This window comes from Micromesistius poutassou (genome assembly GCF_964030765.1).
Source record: "Micromesistius poutassou genome assembly, chromosome: 1".
In the NCBI taxonomy this organism is placed as follows: domain Eukaryota; kingdom Metazoa; phylum Chordata; class Actinopteri; order Gadiformes; family Gadidae; genus Micromesistius; species Micromesistius poutassou.
In genome coordinates, this window is record NC_140271.1 from 4407042 (window position 1) to 4426316 (window position 19275).

Consider the following 19275-nt stretch of genomic DNA (forward strand, 5'->3'; position numbering starts at 1 on the left):
CCATCACTGCGCAATGCATACTGGGAAACGTAGTCTCCCAGCAAGACACTAGGCTGTGAAACAATCTAACGTATCATTGACCTGATAACATAACATAACATAAACATAACATTATAGTGCTTGCATGATCTTTCTGCACAGTAATCTGCGAAGAATGTGCCACAAATAATATGTGCTCCAGATATATAATCAACCCGCCAATAACATGATCTGACACATCAAATCCATCTTCTACTCTGATGAAACCCTATCAAAACTTTCATTGGACTATATGATGTCTATCGGGCATTCTCTGACTCTCTCTTGCATGCGCTTGACCGTGAGTGCACACCCTCTCTTTCAAGTCTCCAGCACAGCCTACATATGAATATGAATATATATACTGCATACATATTTATTTATTTTTTCTTTTCCATGGAGCCTGATTGTTCATCTATTGCACCCTCATATTTGCTTCAATTTGTAACCCGATACATTTTTCACGACGAAAGACAGATACAGCACACTGTTTGTTAAGTATTTTTATGCAACAGATTTATCTTTTTACAAAATCAAGGAGAGAAATCAAAAAAATACAAATGCTTTGCAATTCTCTCAGAGAATGCCCCTTATTGTGTGCCCGGAGGTCTCACGTTGGCTGACACACAGTCTTGCATTTCACACAATACTGCTGTCTTGGCTCTGTGTTAAGAGGAGTGAGGTGAGGAGGACGCAAGACAGACACGTTGAAAGGAGAGGGAGGGATGGGAGGCCGTAGAGGGTTAAAGCATGAAGAAATAGAAAGCAGAAACAAAGGGCTAATGGAGAACCCTATTAGAAGTCAGGGGGGGGAGGGGGGGAGGAGGGGGAAGGGGGGGCGAATAAGAAGAGGTACTCTTGGGAGTGTGCAGTACTGTGCACCATCATGACCGTGTCGGCTGCTTCTTGTCCACATGTCATTCACGGCTCCAAGTCACAACAGCTCCTTCACCTCCAAAGTCTTTTTGGGGGCTCCCCTTTTTCGACAGCACCGTTGCTAAGGGCAGCGGTTCTTGTGGATGTGGTTGTGGTGGGCACGAGTTCAGGAAGGCAGCCGGAGAGTTCCCTTGCCCAGCAGGAACTGTAGGATGCGGTCCACCAGGAGAGCGGACACAAAGTCCACCACGAGGACCTGGGCGATCACGAGTTTGAACTGCAAGGGGAACAAGAGGTGGTGGGGGGGGACACGTCAGTGGACACGACAGGACCTCCCTATTCCAGGCTGATTGTGTTATTAAAGGATCCCCATTAGCTTATGCCATAGCAGTTCGCTAGTCTTCCTGGGGTCCACACCAAATCCACATTCCAACAAGCAAAAGAAAAAAAAAAAAAAAGAAAAAAAAACTTTAACAATGACAATGATACTGATAACAGTATCATTGTATTGCCATTGATAACAATGACAATACAGCAAACATTACAATAATGACATGTGTTTTGTTTTTCCTTACGTCCATTGGAATGTCTACGAGAGCAAATTGTTCGTTGAATTCTGGCGAGGAGCCCGACAGCAGTCCCACGATGGCTAGTCCCGATATGGCGATGCTCCACAGTAGTGGGCGATTCTCACTCAGAGACTCCATGAATGGGTGGCCCTGTGACAGACACAGCAGCAGGTCATTATCACAGAGCACTATGGAGACATGTGGGACACATTACAATGTATATTTAATTTTTTTTTTTTATTGTGAATACCTTGTAGTTTATGGCGAACGTAGCCATCTGCATGGCCATGGACATAATGTAAACAGTACTGTTGATGAGGCTGGGTTCAAATTCCTTATAGAGGTCCGCAAACTTTTCCGCTCTGCGAGAGAGAGAAAGTGGAGGAAAAAAACAACAGACAAATGTGACATTGTGTCTTATGGGACAGGGTGTGGTGATCACGGCTGGTGTGAGGTCACCTCACCTGGGCGGACTCCTGCTCTGCGCTCCCTTGTACAGATACACCAGGCTGCAGAAGTGAACGGCGAACTGCAGCAACACCGTCAACACGGTGTAGAGGTTGAAGATGTTTGGCAGGGGCCGCTCTCTGGACAGTGTTTTCAGTGGCTGTGCGTGTGGGGGGGGGGGGGGGGGGGGGGGAGAGAATGAGAGCATGGCAACCAAAACACGAACCGTGACTGATCAGGTTTGAGGGCCTCCCCCCCCCCCCGTCTTTTTGCGGTAATTGCGATGATGAAATGGATGATGAAATTCTGAAAATAATCAGGTTGGATTTTACGGTGGTTACTTGGCACCAATGCACTCGTGCATATCAACCAGGTTTTTTTAATGACGTGACAGACCTGTGTTTCTGGTCGGTGCATGCTTTTGCATAAATAAATAAAAAGACAATAAAAAAAAAAGAAGAAAAAGAAGCATTATTTTCACGGACACGGGTCTTACCTTTGACCTTGAGATGAAGAGAAAGCAGCCGGCCAGCAGGAGACCCTGCAGAGTGGCCTGGAAGTCACTGAACTTGACCCCCTCGAGGTAGAGCACGGACTGGCTGTAGGCCAACACCAGGGCGTTGAGAGCCAGGATCTTGAACATCTGCAGGGTCGTGACCAGAGTGCAGCGGCCCTGCTTGATGACGTGACAGACTGGGGGGGGGGGGGGGGGGGGGGAGAGAGACGAGATGAGGGGTCACCCAGTGTCAGGAGACGAGACGAGACGTCCTAAATCATCGGTCAACTGTGTGGAGTCCTACACACTAACAAGGCCAGATCATACACCCGGGTCAGGTCACCAGGTCACCGGTTTGGCCCACAGAGCCCCACCGCCATGGGTAACGTGCATCTCTCCAGAAATGTGACTACATGTCAGGGCGCCGCTTTGCCTTTCCTGCTACTCCTTCAGGCTGATTTATGACAGCGGAGGAAGTGTGTATACGCGTTAATTTGTAGGACACTTGAAAAAAAAATCCTAAAAAGAAAATCCTACAGCTCTCTGCAATTGAGAAGAGTTGTGTTTCAGGAACCGGTGATTAACCGGCAAGATGGATTCCCTAAACAAATCATGGAACAGATGCACTGATTGGACAGAAGTGAGCCGGGAACAGTCTAAAATCTAAATTGGCTCACACCGAGGCAGGCACAGTTGCACATTTGACTCACTCATAGCGGACAGATGGCTGTGGCATTTTCTAACTAATTAGAATCACAATATAGCTCAAATATAACCTACAGCCCCTTTAAAGGTGACAAATTATACCACCAGGTGTGAGCGTGATTAGCCGTTACGAGCCGTTTTGAAAATGTGCCACTTCTGGCATCACAAGTGGGCGTGTCCACCTAGATGTGTTGCTGGATAGATCAGTCTACCAGCCCACCCAGTGGACTGTAGCAAACGTTGCTCATCTATCCGTCATACATCACAGACACAGATCAATACATGCAAGCCCCGGCATAGAGCGAACCCATGTCGTAGGTGTGACCTGGTCCTGAAGCCAAATACAGTGGAGAGGATGTGGCGTTACTCACTGCACTGTAGGGAGGAGTATAAACCAGCCTTTACTCACTGCACTGTATGGAGGAGTATAAACCAGCCTTTACTCACTGCACTGTATGGAGGAGTATAAACCAGCCTTTACTCACTGCACTGTATGGAGGAGTATAAACCAGCCTTTACTCACTGCACTGTATGGAGGAGTATAAACCAGCCTTTACTCACTGCACTGTATGGAGGAGTATAAACCAGCCTTTACTCACTGCACTGTATGGAGGAGTATAAACCAGCCTTTACTCACTGCACTGTATGGAGGAGAGCTTGGAGGTGAAGGGGGCAGCGATGGAGGCGTCCCCCAGCTTCACCACTTGGATCTGGTCCTCTTCAAGCTCCCGCAGCACTTGGCTGATCCGCTCCTGCAACAGCAGGACCCCTGTTGTTCAGTTACGTGCACTACAGCTCCATACGGCACCCGGGGGCGTGCTGCCATGGGCACATAACAAGCGCCTTTATCCGTCCCTTCGGAGAGATACATCAGCGCATCCGCCAGTATGGGACAGGCAATGAGGATATAGTGTTTACAAAATGGCAGGGCGCTAATGAGCTCTGCGTGTAAAGAGCCCACCAACGCAATCAAGCCCGGCAGCACTATAAAAATGTTGATACATAAATGAACAGGATTTGTACCTGAAGGGTTTACCTCTGTATATTAACATCTGTACTGTTTGTTAATTTATTTGGAGAACGGTGAATATTCTACTTAAAAATTCCAAGATTTTGGGTCTTGATTCTAATGACTTTCCGTGCCTGAAATTACAAACATCTCAAGTATTGAGTCACCATCACATCATCCATGTGTTTACCAGCCATTTAGCGTACATTTGAATCCACAGCGATATACAGTGAATTTTCTTTACATCCGTTACAACCTTAATAAACAGGTAGTGAGTAGGCCTGAATGATTTGGGGAAATAATCTAACTGCGATTATTTCGATCAATATTTCCATTGCGATTTAGTATGCAATTTTTTTTTTCAAGTTCCTCATGTTCTGTATGAATCACTAAACAATCAATAATTCATCCTATAGTATGACCAACACAACATTGGAAGCATTCCACATATAAAATGCTCTCTCCTTTAGGCCAGGCCGATGTGTTGAGATGAAGGCCTTCTGCACAAGGGTACACTGCCAAAAATTGGGGTTCAACCCAGCAACCTCTGAACTGGGAGTCAACCACCCTGACCACTATATGATCCTGCCCCCCCCCCCCCCCCGCCCTCCTCTTCCCACACACCGCCCCCCCTCCTGCCGACGCACCTTCTGGGCAGCGAGCTGCTCCTCGCGCTGAGCCATCATCCTCTGCCGGGCCGCCCTGGAGCTCAGCTTGCCTGAGGTCGGGACCGATGGCATGGATCGCGTCTCCGCGGCCGCAGCCGCCGCCGCCGCCGCCGCCACCTCCTTCTCCCGTCCACGCTTCCTCCTCTCCGGCATGCGTTCGGGAGCGTTGGCCAACAGGGCGACGCCTGTTTGAAGATTTTTTTTGGTTTCAATGCTTACGCGCCAATGGTTGGGGATGGTTTTCAATGCTTATTATCAACCGGCCAGGCTGGCGGGGTCGCACGAGGCGTTGATGTGCGCGTGTGTCAACGCTCACCTATGTGGGCGTGTTTCAGAGCGCCGACGTCGTTCGTGCCGTCCCCGCACATCAGCGTGACGTAGCCCAGGCCCTTGAGGCTGGTGATGACAAACTCCTGCGTGGACAGCCGCGCGGCGCCAGCACAGAGAACATGTAAACACTTTAGAACATACTGGAATGTAGGAAGAGTCCCTCGACTCAGACCTAAGACTCAGGACTCTTTCCGACCCTACGACACGACATGCAGGGGTTTAGACGTGGTTTATGTGAATACGGTACACATTTATTAAATTTTTTCTGCATTTTTATGCTTTATTATAGAGTGAGTTAGATAGGACGGTATGGGAGATAGAGGGGAGGACATGCGATCAGGACTCTATATGGTACGCTCTCTAGCCGGTGAGCCACCGGGACGCCCCGACGTCACACATTTCAATCAACTACAGACAGGACAGACTACAACGACTGCAATGGCTTCTGCTTCAGAGTCACCCCCCAAATAAGGGAAAGAAAACCCAAACGGCGCCACCCGCTCCACCCACTTCACCCACACCACCCGCTCCACCCACCTTCTGCTTGGGGCTGACGCGGGCGAACACCCTGACGTGCGGCAGCAGGGCGTGGAGGAGCCGCGTGTCGGCGCTGAGCCGGGCCAGCCCCTCCCCGGTGACGCACAGGTCGTACTGCTCGATGAACTCGGGCACGGAGGGCGGGGGCAGCGGGACGTGCACGCTGCCGTCGATGGACTCCCACTGCCACTCGCCTGGAGGCGCACAGACACACCGGCATCAGTGGCGGTGCGGAGCAATGAGTTTTGAATGAATGAATTAATTAATCAATTAAAGGTCCCATGACATGCCACCAGCTGTGAGCGTGATTAGCCGTTACACGCCGTTTTGAAAATCGGGCTCTTCTGACATCACAAGTGGGTGTGTCCACCTAGATGTGTGCTGGGATAGATCAGTCTACCAGCCTACCCAGTGGACCGTAGCACACGTTGCACATCTATCCGTCACACATCTGGGTGGACACACCCACGATGTCAGAAGAGCCAGATACAGACCAGACCACACCTGGTGCCATGTCATGGGACCTTTTAATGCATGAATAAGTGAACGAATGAATGGCTTGATGGCTGGATGAATGAATGAATGAATGAATGAATGATGGCAATGTCACAATGCTCAATCACAACATGGATGTCTTTCTTTTCCGGTCTTGGAGGCAGCTTAGCGCGCGTGTATAAAACGTGTTGCCCGGTGTATGCGTGATGAGGGTAGAGGGCCCCGGGGCCACTGACCCGGGCCGGGGCCTGACTGCAGTACGAGCGTGTGCTCCTTCTGGATGAAGTGCAGCTCCCGGGCCACGTGGCAGGCGGTCAGGGGGTTGTCGCCGGTGATCATCACTACCTATGGACAGAAGACCAAAGGACTGTTGTTAGTGCCGGCCGGTGATTACATATCTGGTTTACCGTCTTTGAAAGGTATTGTGAACTGAAGATATCGACTTATCGCAATACTAGTTAAACTAGTTTAGGTCGGATACCGTATTTGAATTTGCCATATGCTTTAACGTAATGACCCTCAGTCAGACTGTTTTGAATGGTATGGTAATTCATGAGCATCGTCGTGATATTCATACATTGTATGTTAAATTCCCCATGAATTTCGTTACGATCCATCCTTCCATATCGCCCAGCCCTTAAAACAACAAAGTCCACCCGTTGACGACCATGTCCCTGCGTCTCGTCCTTATGTGTGTGCGTGTGCGTGTGCGTGTGCGTGTGTGTGTGTGTGCGTGTGCGTGTGCGCGTCCGAGGTGGAGCTTCCGTACGTGGTGCGACGCCTCTTGGATCTCCCTGATGACGGCCTTGCTGTCGGCCTTCAGGGGGCAGGAGACGACCATGAAGCCGGCGAACCGCAGGTCACACTCCAGCCCGTCCCGAGTCATCTCTCTGACCTGCACCCATCACACACAGAGACTAATCAGTTCCCTACGGGGGGGGGGGGGATCGGGGCGGTCTGATCGGACCACGGTGACAAACATAGGAGTGAGGATTAAAACCGCTCTCGTATCAGTTTTGAGAAATAAAACAACGCACGAGGAACCAGCCAGAACAAAGCCCTACCTGCTGGTGGCTGAGGTGTCCGATCTCCTTGTACCCCAGTGCGAGCACTCGGGCGCCTTCCCGGGACATCTCCTTGTGGACCTCGTCATAGCTCGCCGGACGCTCAGAGAACTACACCCAACAAGGCGGGACCAAAGCGACTTACAATAAGTACATTTGTCAGAAGAAAGAGAAACGATATATTGCTGTCGGTACAGTAAATATATTCATAGAAACAAGTGCTAAGCATTTACAATTGCTAAGTTAACCCATTCCCCGTATACAACAAGATAGCTAGGATAAGATGCTACACAATGCTACCTACTCTTTTTAAGTGCGGATTGACATACGTTATTGAAACACAACACGACATGCTAGGTGTGTGCGTGTGTGTGTGTGTGTGTGTGTGTGTGTGTGTGTGTGTGTGTGTGTGTGTGTGTGTGTGTGTGTGTGTGTGTATTGTGTGAATGTTTGCAATGAATGAAGGGTGGAATGAGTTTTTGTTATGATTAACGAGGCACCTTACTGGAGTAGCTCTCCAATTCCGTTGTTTTGTGAGATGCAGTGACAATAAAGACGTTCCATGTCTCTGTGTGCAACGACCTACCATCCCGCTGAGCGTCTCGGGGGCCCCCTTCACGGTGGAGATGTAGCAGAGCTCCGTGGAGCCCAGCTTCTCGTACGAGGCCAGCACAGACATCCTCTTCAGGGCGCTGGAGAAGTGGAAGCGCTGGTGGATCTTCAGCCCTTGGGTTTTGATGCCCCGAGCGAAAACCTTCTCGTCTGCTCACAGAGGGGAAAAGAGGTTCAGTCAGTCGTTTGTGTCCGGCGCGCACACGCACGCACGCACACACACACAGCAGGGACGCTATATACGTAATTGCACTGCTGTATTGAAAATGTTAATTGCACGTTAACGAACGGGGTTCAGACTTTGACGCCAACACTACGTCTACCAGGTTACCTTCACTAATACTAAAGCCACTCACTATAAGGATGGTGTATTTACCATATTTATATTGATAGATTAAAGCAGGGTACACACATTGCAAGCTACCTCAATACTTGTACATGATTATCTAAATATGCAAGTGCCCCAGTATGGACCGATATGTTTTCTGTATTCATTTCTGTTTCCTTTTTAATATCCATCATTGGCTTGCACTTTCTGCTGTGACACCCCTTATTCCTAGTCTGTTCATATTTAATCAATAAAGTACATCTAATAGGGCTTCTACATCAGAATACATCATTGTTGTCTTGGTTGGCAATGCCCTGCCACAGTGAGAGGACTCCAGAGAGTGGTAGTACTGTCCATTCCTAAATGAATGTAAATAAATCATAACCTAGGCCAACGTCTCACGGGAGAAACGCTGAGGCAGCTTCAGACAAAACAATGTCTCCCCAAAAGGACAAATCATTTCACAATAAATTACTAAACAATGACCTCATTACTTCCAAAAACATAACTAGATTTCCAATGCTCCCAAAATGGCGGCGGTCATTGTGATGTGACATCGCTATGTACAAGCCTCGTAACAGCAACTAACTACGCGCAAACAGGAAACAGGGCTAGTCAATTACAAGCAATTAGTTTGACAAGCCGCACCTGCGTTCACTCTGCTATGAGACGTGAGTCAAACGGCTGACAGCGCGTACCTTTAGTCAGGCTCCAGTCCGCGGACATCAGCATGGCTTTCTCCAGCGGGTCTCCCACCAGCTGTCCGTCATCCAGAGTGACGAGTGAGTGACAGGTGGCCACCACACGATGCGTCTCCACCGGGATCTCAGCCACGGGCATCACCTCCTTCCCCTCTCTGTCACCGCAGACGTCAAGTCGTTAAACACAATGCCATTGAGCCAAACGCATCACGTCCTGTCACCGGACGGGGTCCAGGTGTGGTGTTGTAGCCGGTGGTTCAGATTCACGGATTGCACGTTAAAAGAGGATCTTAGATGGAATCAGTTGATATAAGTAATAACAGTAGGGCTGAATGATTTGGGGAAGTAATCTAATTGCGATTGTTTCAACCAATATTGCGATTGCGATTTGGTATGCGATTATTATTATTCTTTTTTTTTATGTTCTGTATTATTCACTTAACAAGCAATAAATCATTCTTTAGTATTACCAACACAACGTTGGAAGCAGTCAACATTTTGCTCTTTCCTTTAGGCCAGGCCGATGGGTTGAGATGAATTGATGCATGAATTGACATTATCATATCTTATCTTAATTTAACTATTGAATTGTAAAAAAATATATATATATATGAATCTCACTGATCTCCAGTAAGTAACAGTAAAAAAGAAAAAAAAAAATATATATATATATATATATATATATATATCCAGCCCTGAATAACAGTTTACCACTGTTTACTGTTGTAAACAGTAAATTGTATAACCAGCCAGTGAAGCTATTATTCATTTCAGGCAGCTACTGTCTAATACGATCATCAAATTTGAATGCCTTATAATATAAAACATTAATATGCACCCTCCAAGACCAGCCAAAGTAATGATTCTATCATTCATCACATTCATTCATCATAAATGATAATCCACATAATTTATTTCCCCCTCAAATCCCACATTAGGCGCGTGAAGCGTACCTCAGCCCCGCCACCCCGCGTACCACCAGACTGTCACTGGTCAGCGTTCCCGTCTTGTCGAAGCAGCAGACCTCCACCTTGCCCGCGAACGGTATCCTGAATGGCTCCGTACAGAATATATCTGGGAACGGTGGCGGGGGGGAGGAGAGGAATTAAAGTCTTTCAGAGGCTCACAGCGGAGGGGGGATCATCACCGGTGCCACCATTCAAACGACATGCAAAGCAGGCCCACTCACAGAGCTTGGCCAGGGCGATGAGGGAGGTGTTGACGGCCAGAGACAGCTCTATGGGAAGCTCTGGAGGCACCACGGAGGTCAGGATGAGGGTGCACTCCAAGAACAGCTTGTACCGGTTCCTGCTGGGATCCTTGGTCCCTGAGGCAAACAAAACGGTAACAAAATAATGTGTTTTATATTCGTAAAAGGCTTAGATCAGAATGACAATTACAACAGGCACTTCAACAGTAAAAACAGCCAATATCTTCAACGTCTTCATCTTCTTATGATGAAGACCAAGTATGATTAGGATGACGTCTGTAGTACAAAAATACATCCATTGAATAATACACTGCGTAAAATAACTAAAATTGTGTAAAAGGTAACATTGCTTATTCTGTTTTACCATAGAGCCTAAACGACTTATCGAAGCTGTACTGTATACGTTTCAATTTCAAACTTTGAAAGGTATACGGTACATGTACTTTTATACGTGACTTTGTGGCTACATTTGCATTGACTCTAGAATCGGGTTCAAAAGGACAGGTGCAAAAGTCACCTTCTATCCACACGTAGCCGGCCGCAGCGATCGCGAACACCAGGAGGAAGAGGATGAAGATGAAGGTTTCCAGGTTGTTTGCCGTCACCCTCTTCACACCGAACAGGATGGTCCTCAACAGCTTGCCCTGCAGACGATTTACAGTCGATACAAGAGGGACGCCTGATGTGTGAATCGCAGCAAACGTGTCGGTAGTGGCACACTTTGCACGAGCGGGTACGACGGTGGAATCAGTACAGTGCATCGTTGATTCAAAGAGGAGGTAATGATCCCTGATTGGTCGGCTCACCTGGGAAGTGTAGAAGCCTGTCCTCAGAACGTAGGCCACACAGCCGTTGTCCACCGCTGCAAAGTGGAACACCACACATGGAATACAGATAGCGTCGACATGCAGTGTCTTATGCAGGTATTAACAGTTTACAAAGGGTGTTTAGTGGGCATGTTTGTAGGGGACACTGACGTTTGAGACCGGCACTGGCTTTCAGAGGCGGGGTGTGCTGGACCACCTTGGTCCCACCGGAGATGACGTGGAGACGGGAGTCTCCCTGAAGGTCCAGGATCCGTTCTGGGTCCAGGTCCTCCAGCGGCTCCTACAGAATCAATCAGGACAAAACCTGGTTATACAAATATGATCAACGCCCATTATCCATCCACACACATTATACCCGAGTCCCATACGTGGACTGACGGTATCATTCGATCCTCTCACCTTCATCTGGGGGACGGACTCGCCGGTCAGCATAGCCTCGTCCACGATGCAGCGGCCCCGGAGAAGCACAACATCACACGGTACCAGGTTCTCCTGAGGGGACCGTCCTGGGAAAGGTAACACACACACACAGACACACACACACACACACACATGTAGAATCAATGTGAAATGATGTATGGAGGTAATGAAGTGTGCCAGCTGAACGGAACATGAAGGAAACATACCTATAGAGACGATGTCTCCAGGAACAAGCTCATCACTGGATACAGGTCTCCACTTTCTGTTGCGGTAGACCTGCAGAAAAACAGACACACAAAACAGAAATAAATGTAGCCGTTATATATATATATATTGTCATCATAAATACGTGAGGTACAGTGAGAAATATTTATAACAATTCAAAATATGTTTTATGTGCAACCAAATATCTGTTATTGAGCCTGAACTGAATGTGGAGAACTCCCGATGCCCACCTGGATCATGTAGGGCTTGTTCCCCATGCGGCGGATCTCAGACATGTTCCTCATCTGCTGCTGGACCAGTGAGGCCTCGAACGCTACCAGCATGAACAGTGTGAACACACTGTAGTACCAGTACTCATCCAGGCACCACAGCCCCACACAGAACACCTACAGAGGAAACACCATGGGTTACAGGAAAAGATTATACTCTCAACAAAGTTCTGGATTTCAAACAGCTCTTTAATGACAATGATAAAAGATATTAAGGTTTTTAATTTGTTATGTAATTACAATGATGCCGATTGATATTAGGGATATTATTACAGTTTTGAATGCGTTGAGATTAAGATGAACAGTTCTGTGAGTGCCCAATACAGCCGAAAGCAATCAGCTTAATCCATTATAACACCATAATACCTCCTGATGATTAATAGTTCAATGTATCAGACACTCATAACCAAAAACTAAAAAAGTATCAAGGAATCATCACGCGACACGATTAAGACGAAGTGACCCAAGATGAGTCGTAATATGCACACTGTTGTTGTGTCGTAACACTGACCACTGATCAACCCGTGTGGCTGGATGCCACGCTGATACAGCACCCGGGAACGACCACAACAACCCACCCTCGACCTCAACCCACCTGGAACACGAAGAAGGGGGCGGTGGCCCTCTCTCGGAAGAGCTCCAGGAAGTCAGGCACCATCATCTCGGCGCGGTTCGTGCCGTAGCGCTTCTCCGCCGCCTTCAGGTCCGCCTCCTCCTGGTAGCCCCGCCACGCCTGGAAGTAGCCCATGGCGTGGTTGATGGGGAAGGCCACGGGCAGGAAGAGCTTCTTCTCCTTGTCGTCGAAGATGTAGCGGATCTTCTGGAACTCGAAGGACAGGATCCCCTCGCCGGCGTCGTCCTGGTGGGGCAGACAAAGACCGATCAGAAACCGCAACGGTTGGAAGAATGATGAAGGTGAAGCAACGGATGCATTCCTGTATAGAATGCTATTGTGACCACCCACGGTATCAATACATGGTCAGAAATAGAAGCAGGCTTAATCTGCTTCTGACCGATGAGACAGATCAGTGTTTTTCCTGCATAGGTAGTGCTTGTGGACAAGGCCATAAGACTAATAATGCAAGTCTGATTGTCTGAAGATCTGAAAGATCGGCCTAGGATCATCATCTGTTGACGGCGCCTTTGATGACACTGAACGGGCTCAGCTTTGGTTGCCTGCCTGCTTGACCTGCTTGACCTGCTTGCATGCCTGCTTGACCACTAGCTCCTCGGCCAGACCGGCAGCGTGGATGAGCAATGGGACAGAGAACGGGATGTTGGGTAAAGTTTTGGACTGTGGACAAGGTCTCTATTGCTTAAACAGAAATGGGTAACTGGCCCCGCCTAGTGGAACTTCCACTTACTACTCATGGTAAATGGGAAATCTAAAAACGCAGTTTTCTGTATCAATTCCTTTTGCAGGGAAAATGCGAATGGAAAGTGGCATGGGTGAGTGTAGAATATATATATATATATATATATATATATATATATATATATGGGGGTGTATGCTAAAAGAGCAAGGCTAATAAAATAATCAATATCATTCGAAACAGGAAATGTGGAACTTAGTAAACCACTAACCTGGTCTCTTTGAAGTGCCACAAGCTCTGCAGAACCATTGTTGGGTGTAGGCACCACTTTTGCAAGCGTAGCCTTCTGAGGGTCTTGTTCCTGAAGAAGCATTATAGCAATTAAAATGATTATTGGTATGCAGTTCACCTTTATCCGTGTGAAGCTTTTACGAGAGCCATAAGTCAGACACATTGTCTCACTGACTTCCCATTATAAAGTGACTCACTGACAAAAAAAGTCGCAGTGAGTTTAATACGTTTTAGCAAGTTATGTATTACTTTTATATCAATGAATCACTCCACGTATAACCTCAACATACTGTTAATCACATCATATTCTTTTTACAAACAGCCCTGATTAAAAGTTACAACACAACATTGGCTATTTTTCCCCCCCAATCGTAAGACACTGTCAACTGTTGCTTCACATCTGTAATAACATGTTCATATATATATATATGTATACCTTAGAACAGGTGAGCCAACAGTGAGCGTGCACGGACCAATAGCCGGACAGCGCTGTGAGGACGTGCGCGATCCCGATCGCCGCTAGCGCCAGCAGGCCGGCCTCGGGGTACTCGGAAGCGCCGTAGACGCCTAACCACGCATACAGCCACCCGGGATAGAGAACGACGAAAAACGGGAGCACCGTTCCATGGAAAAGCCTGGGCCTCCGTCTGTACAGCGTCACGGAGCGGACCAGATCATCGTTGGTCCCGTTGTCAGGGCTGTGGTTCACAGAGGGGGCCATTTGGAGCTCCCCCGACCCCTGCGCGCCGTCGGTAACCATATTCACCCCTTTCGGAATCTCATTCATTTTGCGTTCTTCGCTTCCCGGGCCCCCTCTGACCTCCACCACCCCCTTGGCGCTGTGTTCGACGTAGATCCAATTTTGATCCCGGTGTAGTTATCTGCTCCAGCCTTCAAATTCGTTTTCAGAATAACTTGTTCTCGGCTTCTGCTGCTTCCGCGCACGTCACCACGCAAGTCACGCACGAGTCCTCTTTGCTGTCGTAGCCATAGCTCGTAGCCCGGGGATCTCATTTAGACACGCAAGAATACAACATTCCGCATTTTTTTTAATTTATAAACAGTAGTAAAAAAGGACCATAAGAATAATTGTACGTGTCTATGAAGATGGAATAATAATGAATAAATATGGAATACGGAATATGGTTCATTGCGATGTGCTGTACCTTTAAGAAATCGGAACGGTCACAAAAAGGGGCAGGCCTAAGTGGAAAACTGACGTACCGAAAACCAATAGAATTGCACAATCCAACCATCTCTTCCAATGAAATAAGGGGGTGTATACGGCAGTGAACATACAGACATGGCTCCACCACATGCAGAAAGCCTATCGTTATTATAACCTTGATTCTGCTATTTATTCTTTACGACTGCCAAGTCCACCGTTATCATCCAAATCATGTAAGAAAGCATATATTAAATCATTAACAAATGTCAATGTGAATTTATATTTTCTAAATGCATGTTGTATGTTTGTCCTAAGTGCCTGAAAGTGTATTAGTTCCTAGTAAATAAACTGAATTAATTGACCTATGTATGTGTCACCTTCTAGGCAGGCTGCCATGAATATTACGGCAAAGTATTGCCAAAAAGAGATGGAGGAATATGGGTCTTGTGTGGCCACCAACCCGTCGACATGGCAGCATCACTGTCATGAACTCAAGATGAAGGTCGCCAACTGCACATCTTCACAGTAAGTGGATGACCCCTTCCCCTCCTCCCTGCAACACACACACACACACACACACACACACACACACACACACACACACACACACACACACACACACACACACACACACTAATAAATCAACTTTATTTTTTGGTGATCTCTCATTCCAGCCCAGTGATCCAGAAAATAAGGTCGAGCTGTTCAAAAGAATTTGTAGAATTTGAGGGCTGTCTCCGGGATAACCAAGCGGACCCGACGTCCTGCCAGCCGCACATTGCACGCTTCCTGGGGTGCGCGGAGACGGTCGACCTCAGTGGAGCGGGTGAGCGTTCAATTGTGTGTGTGTGTGTGTGTGTGTGTGTGTAAGGTCAATGTATCCCACAGCCAATGGGAGTAGCGACACCTGCAAATTACACCTTGATTATTGTGCATGTAAACTTACCTTACCTGTACTGATTTTTTTCGCTTTATTGAATTCTATTCCAGAATCCACAATCCAGACCCCAGTACCTCAGCCTTCCTAGAAGGCCCTCCGTCGTCATTCTCAATTCTCTGAACAGAACTGTCTTTACAACTGCAACTTGTCGATAATGGATACAGACAAGTTATGCGTTGTACTTTAATGATGTAGACCTCAATGTCACCTAAGACACAGTACTAGCTCATCCATGCCAGCATTGTTGTTTGGTCTAGTTGAAGTGCACTTTTAAAAGTGAGCCAAAAGGCCCAGCTAAAGTGCATTGCTGGCTACACGTATCTTAATCTTTTGGGCAAAGTTTCAACATTAATGTGAATAAGTAGAAACAGTACTGTATGTTCCTTTCTGACTTTTACGATACATTTCGATCAATAAAAATATAATTTTCTATGAAATAGTATATTTATTTTTACGATTTGTGCCTTTTGTTCTGACTTCTCTGCCTCTTCGGTCGAATAGTTTAATCAAAATGGATGTCCGAAGTATTACTCACTGGGTTAACCCCTGGTGGGGTTTCCATGTTACTCATGTGTGTCACTACTCCCTACACTCCCTCCATGCGAGCCTGAATCACAGCAACATATTAAACCGGGTACTTTAAGCTCCCACACAATTCTTAGCCCGGTGACTGTTCAACAGGGAGTCTTCGGTGGAGGAGGGGAGGGGAGGGAGTCTGTCCAGTGACTACATCTAATCAGAGGGACTACTGAGGGAGGCCGTTGAGTTATGGGCCCTTTGACTACAGAGCGGAACAGGATACCTTGCTCGATGACTTATTAAAAGCTGAGGGGGGAAAAAACTCTTTTTTTTTTCTCTACATCTATCGGACCAACTTTCACGACCGTAAAAAGTGAAGCCACACTTCAAAGATGTAATTGCCGATTGTATTTGAAGATATGGCAACGGTACATTCAAATCACATCACCTGTTAAACAAAACCAAAATAATGTTAAAAGAGCAGAAACTCGCCTAATACCACACAAATAAGTTACTTTCACATAAAATATCACTGCATGAATGCCATCAATCAGTGATCATAGACAAACATACTGCCATAAAGGAGAATGTTACAAGCTGTAGCCAATCACTATAGCACGATAAATCAAACAAATATAATCCTAATATATTTATATTCCTGAACCAGAGGAGCGGATAATCTGGCTCCTGTGCTATGTTGATTTTTTTTTCTTTTTGCAAAGCTCGGCGTCCAATATGAGTTCAAACCACACTTTTCAGATCTATATTGCGACACACAATATATCATGCTACAATTTGAATATTTGTCGAGTATGAGAGGTACTAGAAGATACAAAATGTCATACAACAACAATTTCTTTCAGGAGATGCTCTAAATAAAGAAACAACTAAAGTGTCAAAAAGTGTAATAGTAGCGAACACACAGTCATATTCACATTTATATTACAGGACAGCACACCATCACGTGCTCTACACCCCAACTTTAGGTAGTTAGAGAGCCTTTTTGTCTTCAAACTACAGCACAGCACTACTTTTATTTTGTGAACACGGTATACAAGAAGAGGGAACCATTAAGTGTCTATTCCTGAACCACAACCCTGTTTCCGTATAAGGCTCTTCAATCTACCCTGTAGTTTTTCCTATATCTGATTGGTTTATTTTCTATCCTATTCTATTTTGGCCAGGAACTTTGAGTTTTGTTTTTCAAGTTAAAGAATAAGCTTTGGATTTTATCTCTGTTTTTAATTGGAGACTGACATTAGAAAGCTTTTATTGTGTTGTTGTCGTTTTTTTTTTTTACAAAAGTTTTACTTTGACCATTGTGGAAAATAAATTGAGATCCATCCTTTCCAGCATACCTTCCTGAGTGAAAGACTCAGGTCACACAAATATACACACTAACCTGAGAACACAATTCTACCCCTATCCATAAAGGTCAATTCAGAGTACACGATACCTAACCACCGTCAACGTTATCAAACAATTGTAATCTACTTATCTAATTTGATTCTTGAATTTCTCTTCAACCCTGCTTCGACGCCCAAGTAAAGAGGTTGATTAAATCAACGTTTTATCCTCAATAATTAAAAAATACATAATATAACTTGTACCAACATCTCGTACCAAGTGTTATATGTTTTTTGTTTTGTTTTAAAAGTGCTTTAAAACCTCTATGGTAGATAAACATGGAATAAAAATAAATACAAACAAAAAAATTGAGGTCTTTTAAAATTTCAGTGTCTACTTATACATTTGTGTGTCGTTCTTATACATTTGTGGTAATGCTACACTACCGCAATGCATTCAAACGAGTACACACTTTGCCTGCCTATTTGATGATTTGGGATTGGAATAAAAGCTTGTATTTGTATTTGGGTGTAGGCTGTTCATGGAGAGTGGTCCTACGGGCATGTTGATGGACGGACTCCATTAGCTGCATCTCTGAGAGGTGAAAGGTGGAAGCGTAGGGAAAGGGTGAGAGTCTATAGGGGTCAGGAGGTGAAGTAGGAGTTCTGCATGGAGTAGAGACGGTCGATTGGGTTTCCCACCCGTCCCGCCAGGAGACCACCCTCCACCCCTGTTGCCAAGAGACAGTCGCCAAGGTGACCGAGGCTCCCGTCGCTGTCCAGATCGTGGAACACCGTCTCGGAGTCTGAGACACACACAAGATAGTTTGGAGAAAATGTGAATAACTGATAAGAAGTGAAACAATATATCGCTGTCGGTACAGTAAAGATATTCATAGAACCAAGTGCAAGTACTAACAATCGCCAGGCTAACCCTTTCCCAGTATACAGCAGTGATAGCTAGCTACTGCAGATGCTACACAATTAAGTACTATGAATAAATACAACACACAGTAAGTGCGTATGTTAAGTGCCAGGCCCTACAACATACAACAGTGGGAGGGGGGGGGGGGACTGGACGGCTAAGCAGACTCCAGGTGAACTCTGAACAGGCTCACAGGCCTGTTCAGAGTTCCTTCTTATTGACACCACAGTCTTACCATAGGCGTGGAGCTGCTCGTTGGTCAGCTGAGGAGGTGTAAGCCCGTGTCGAAAGGGCTCCCCTCCGTATATGTTGGGGTCCAGGGCCAGAAGCTGCTGCCGTGGCAACGAGGGATACCCCAGAAGCCCGTCCATCCCATGAGTACTGGAGCCATCTTTTTTGTGGACAGAAAAAAAACAAAAACACACACACATAAAAAAAAACACGAAAAAACAGAATCCAGCTGAACTCATCTGCTAAGACCTTGTTGTTTGTTTTCGTGAACGGTAGGGGAGCAGCTACCTTCGCTATCGTCGTTGCTCTGCCGGCCCCCCCTGTTGGGCCCCCGCCGGCCCCCGGCCATCTGCTCCTGCTCCTGCTGCTGTTGCTGCTGCTGCTGCCGGCGCGCTATCTTCTTCATCTGCAGCGTAAATACGTCAAATATGATGATAATGATGTTTTGTTTTTTCGTATGGCGCCTTTCAGGATGCTCAAAGTCCAAAATGTAATAAACGTTGCGGTAAAATAACGATTCAGTTCATTCATAATCAAATATAATAATAAAACACAACTAAACCTTAATAAGGCGTAAAAAGTAAGGGTCAGGTTAAGCTTAACATTAAAAGCTATTTTGTATTCATTGTTCTTTGTTTGTGAATGTGTATGGATCTTTATGTGTATGGATGTCTGTGTGTGTGTGTGTGTGTGTGTGTGTGTGTGTGTATGTGTGTGTGTGCGCATGTGAATGTGT

The 19275-nt window shown here is 46.4% G+C and overlaps 3 protein-coding genes across 4 annotated transcripts in view; 1 reads left to right on the forward strand and 2 right to left on the reverse strand.

The window, feature by feature from the left end:
- Nucleotides 1-514: 514 nt before the first annotated feature.
- atp13a1 (ATPase 13A1) lies at nucleotides 515-14330 on the reverse strand. The gene is made up of 25 exons (XM_084488575.1): nucleotides 13847-14330; nucleotides 13391-13480; nucleotides 12402-12665; nucleotides 11768-11923; nucleotides 11519-11588; nucleotides 11292-11398; nucleotides 11043-11172; nucleotides 10872-10927; nucleotides 10583-10709; nucleotides 10045-10182; nucleotides 9809-9929; nucleotides 8853-9010; nucleotides 7801-7976; nucleotides 7215-7325; nucleotides 6920-7045; nucleotides 6387-6495; nucleotides 5656-5849; nucleotides 5105-5201; nucleotides 4768-4973; nucleotides 3749-3863; nucleotides 2407-2603; nucleotides 1928-2070; nucleotides 1714-1825; nucleotides 1470-1613; nucleotides 515-1171 (listed from the first exon to the last, which is right to left on the reverse strand). Exons 1-25 carry the CDS (start codon nucleotides 14195-14197, stop codon nucleotides 1061-1063), a joined length of 3609 nt encoding a protein of 1202 aa, XP_084344701.1. The 5' UTR covers nucleotides 14198-14330; the 3' UTR covers nucleotides 515-1060.
- A 355-nt stretch (nucleotides 14331-14685) lies between these two features.
- On the forward strand, nucleotides 14686-15922 carry chchd5 (coiled-coil-helix-coiled-coil-helix domain containing 5). The gene is made up of 4 exons (XM_084488576.1): nucleotides 14686-14811; nucleotides 14963-15103; nucleotides 15253-15404; nucleotides 15569-15922. Coding segments are annotated over exons 1-4 (333 nt in total). The 5' UTR covers nucleotides 14686-14809; the 3' UTR covers nucleotides 15607-15922.
- Nucleotides 15923-18028: 2106 nt separating this feature from the next.
- Nucleotides 18029-19275, reverse strand: part of lmx1al (LIM homeobox transcription factor 1, alpha-like) — a gene marked incomplete at both ends in the record, with an annotated part of 18947 nt that continues 17700 nt past the window's right edge. The window contains 3 exons of one of the 2 annotated variants that reach the window (XM_084488726.1): nucleotides 18029-18189; nucleotides 18544-18699; nucleotides 18828-18945. In XM_084488726.1, the coding sequence (XP_084344852.1) occupies nucleotides 18029-18189; nucleotides 18544-18699; nucleotides 18828-18945 (435 nt within the window). Of the gene's footprint in view, nucleotides 18230-18538; nucleotides 18700-18827; nucleotides 18946-19275 lie in introns of both variants that reach the window. The other variant, XM_084488725.1, reaches the window with a different exon arrangement.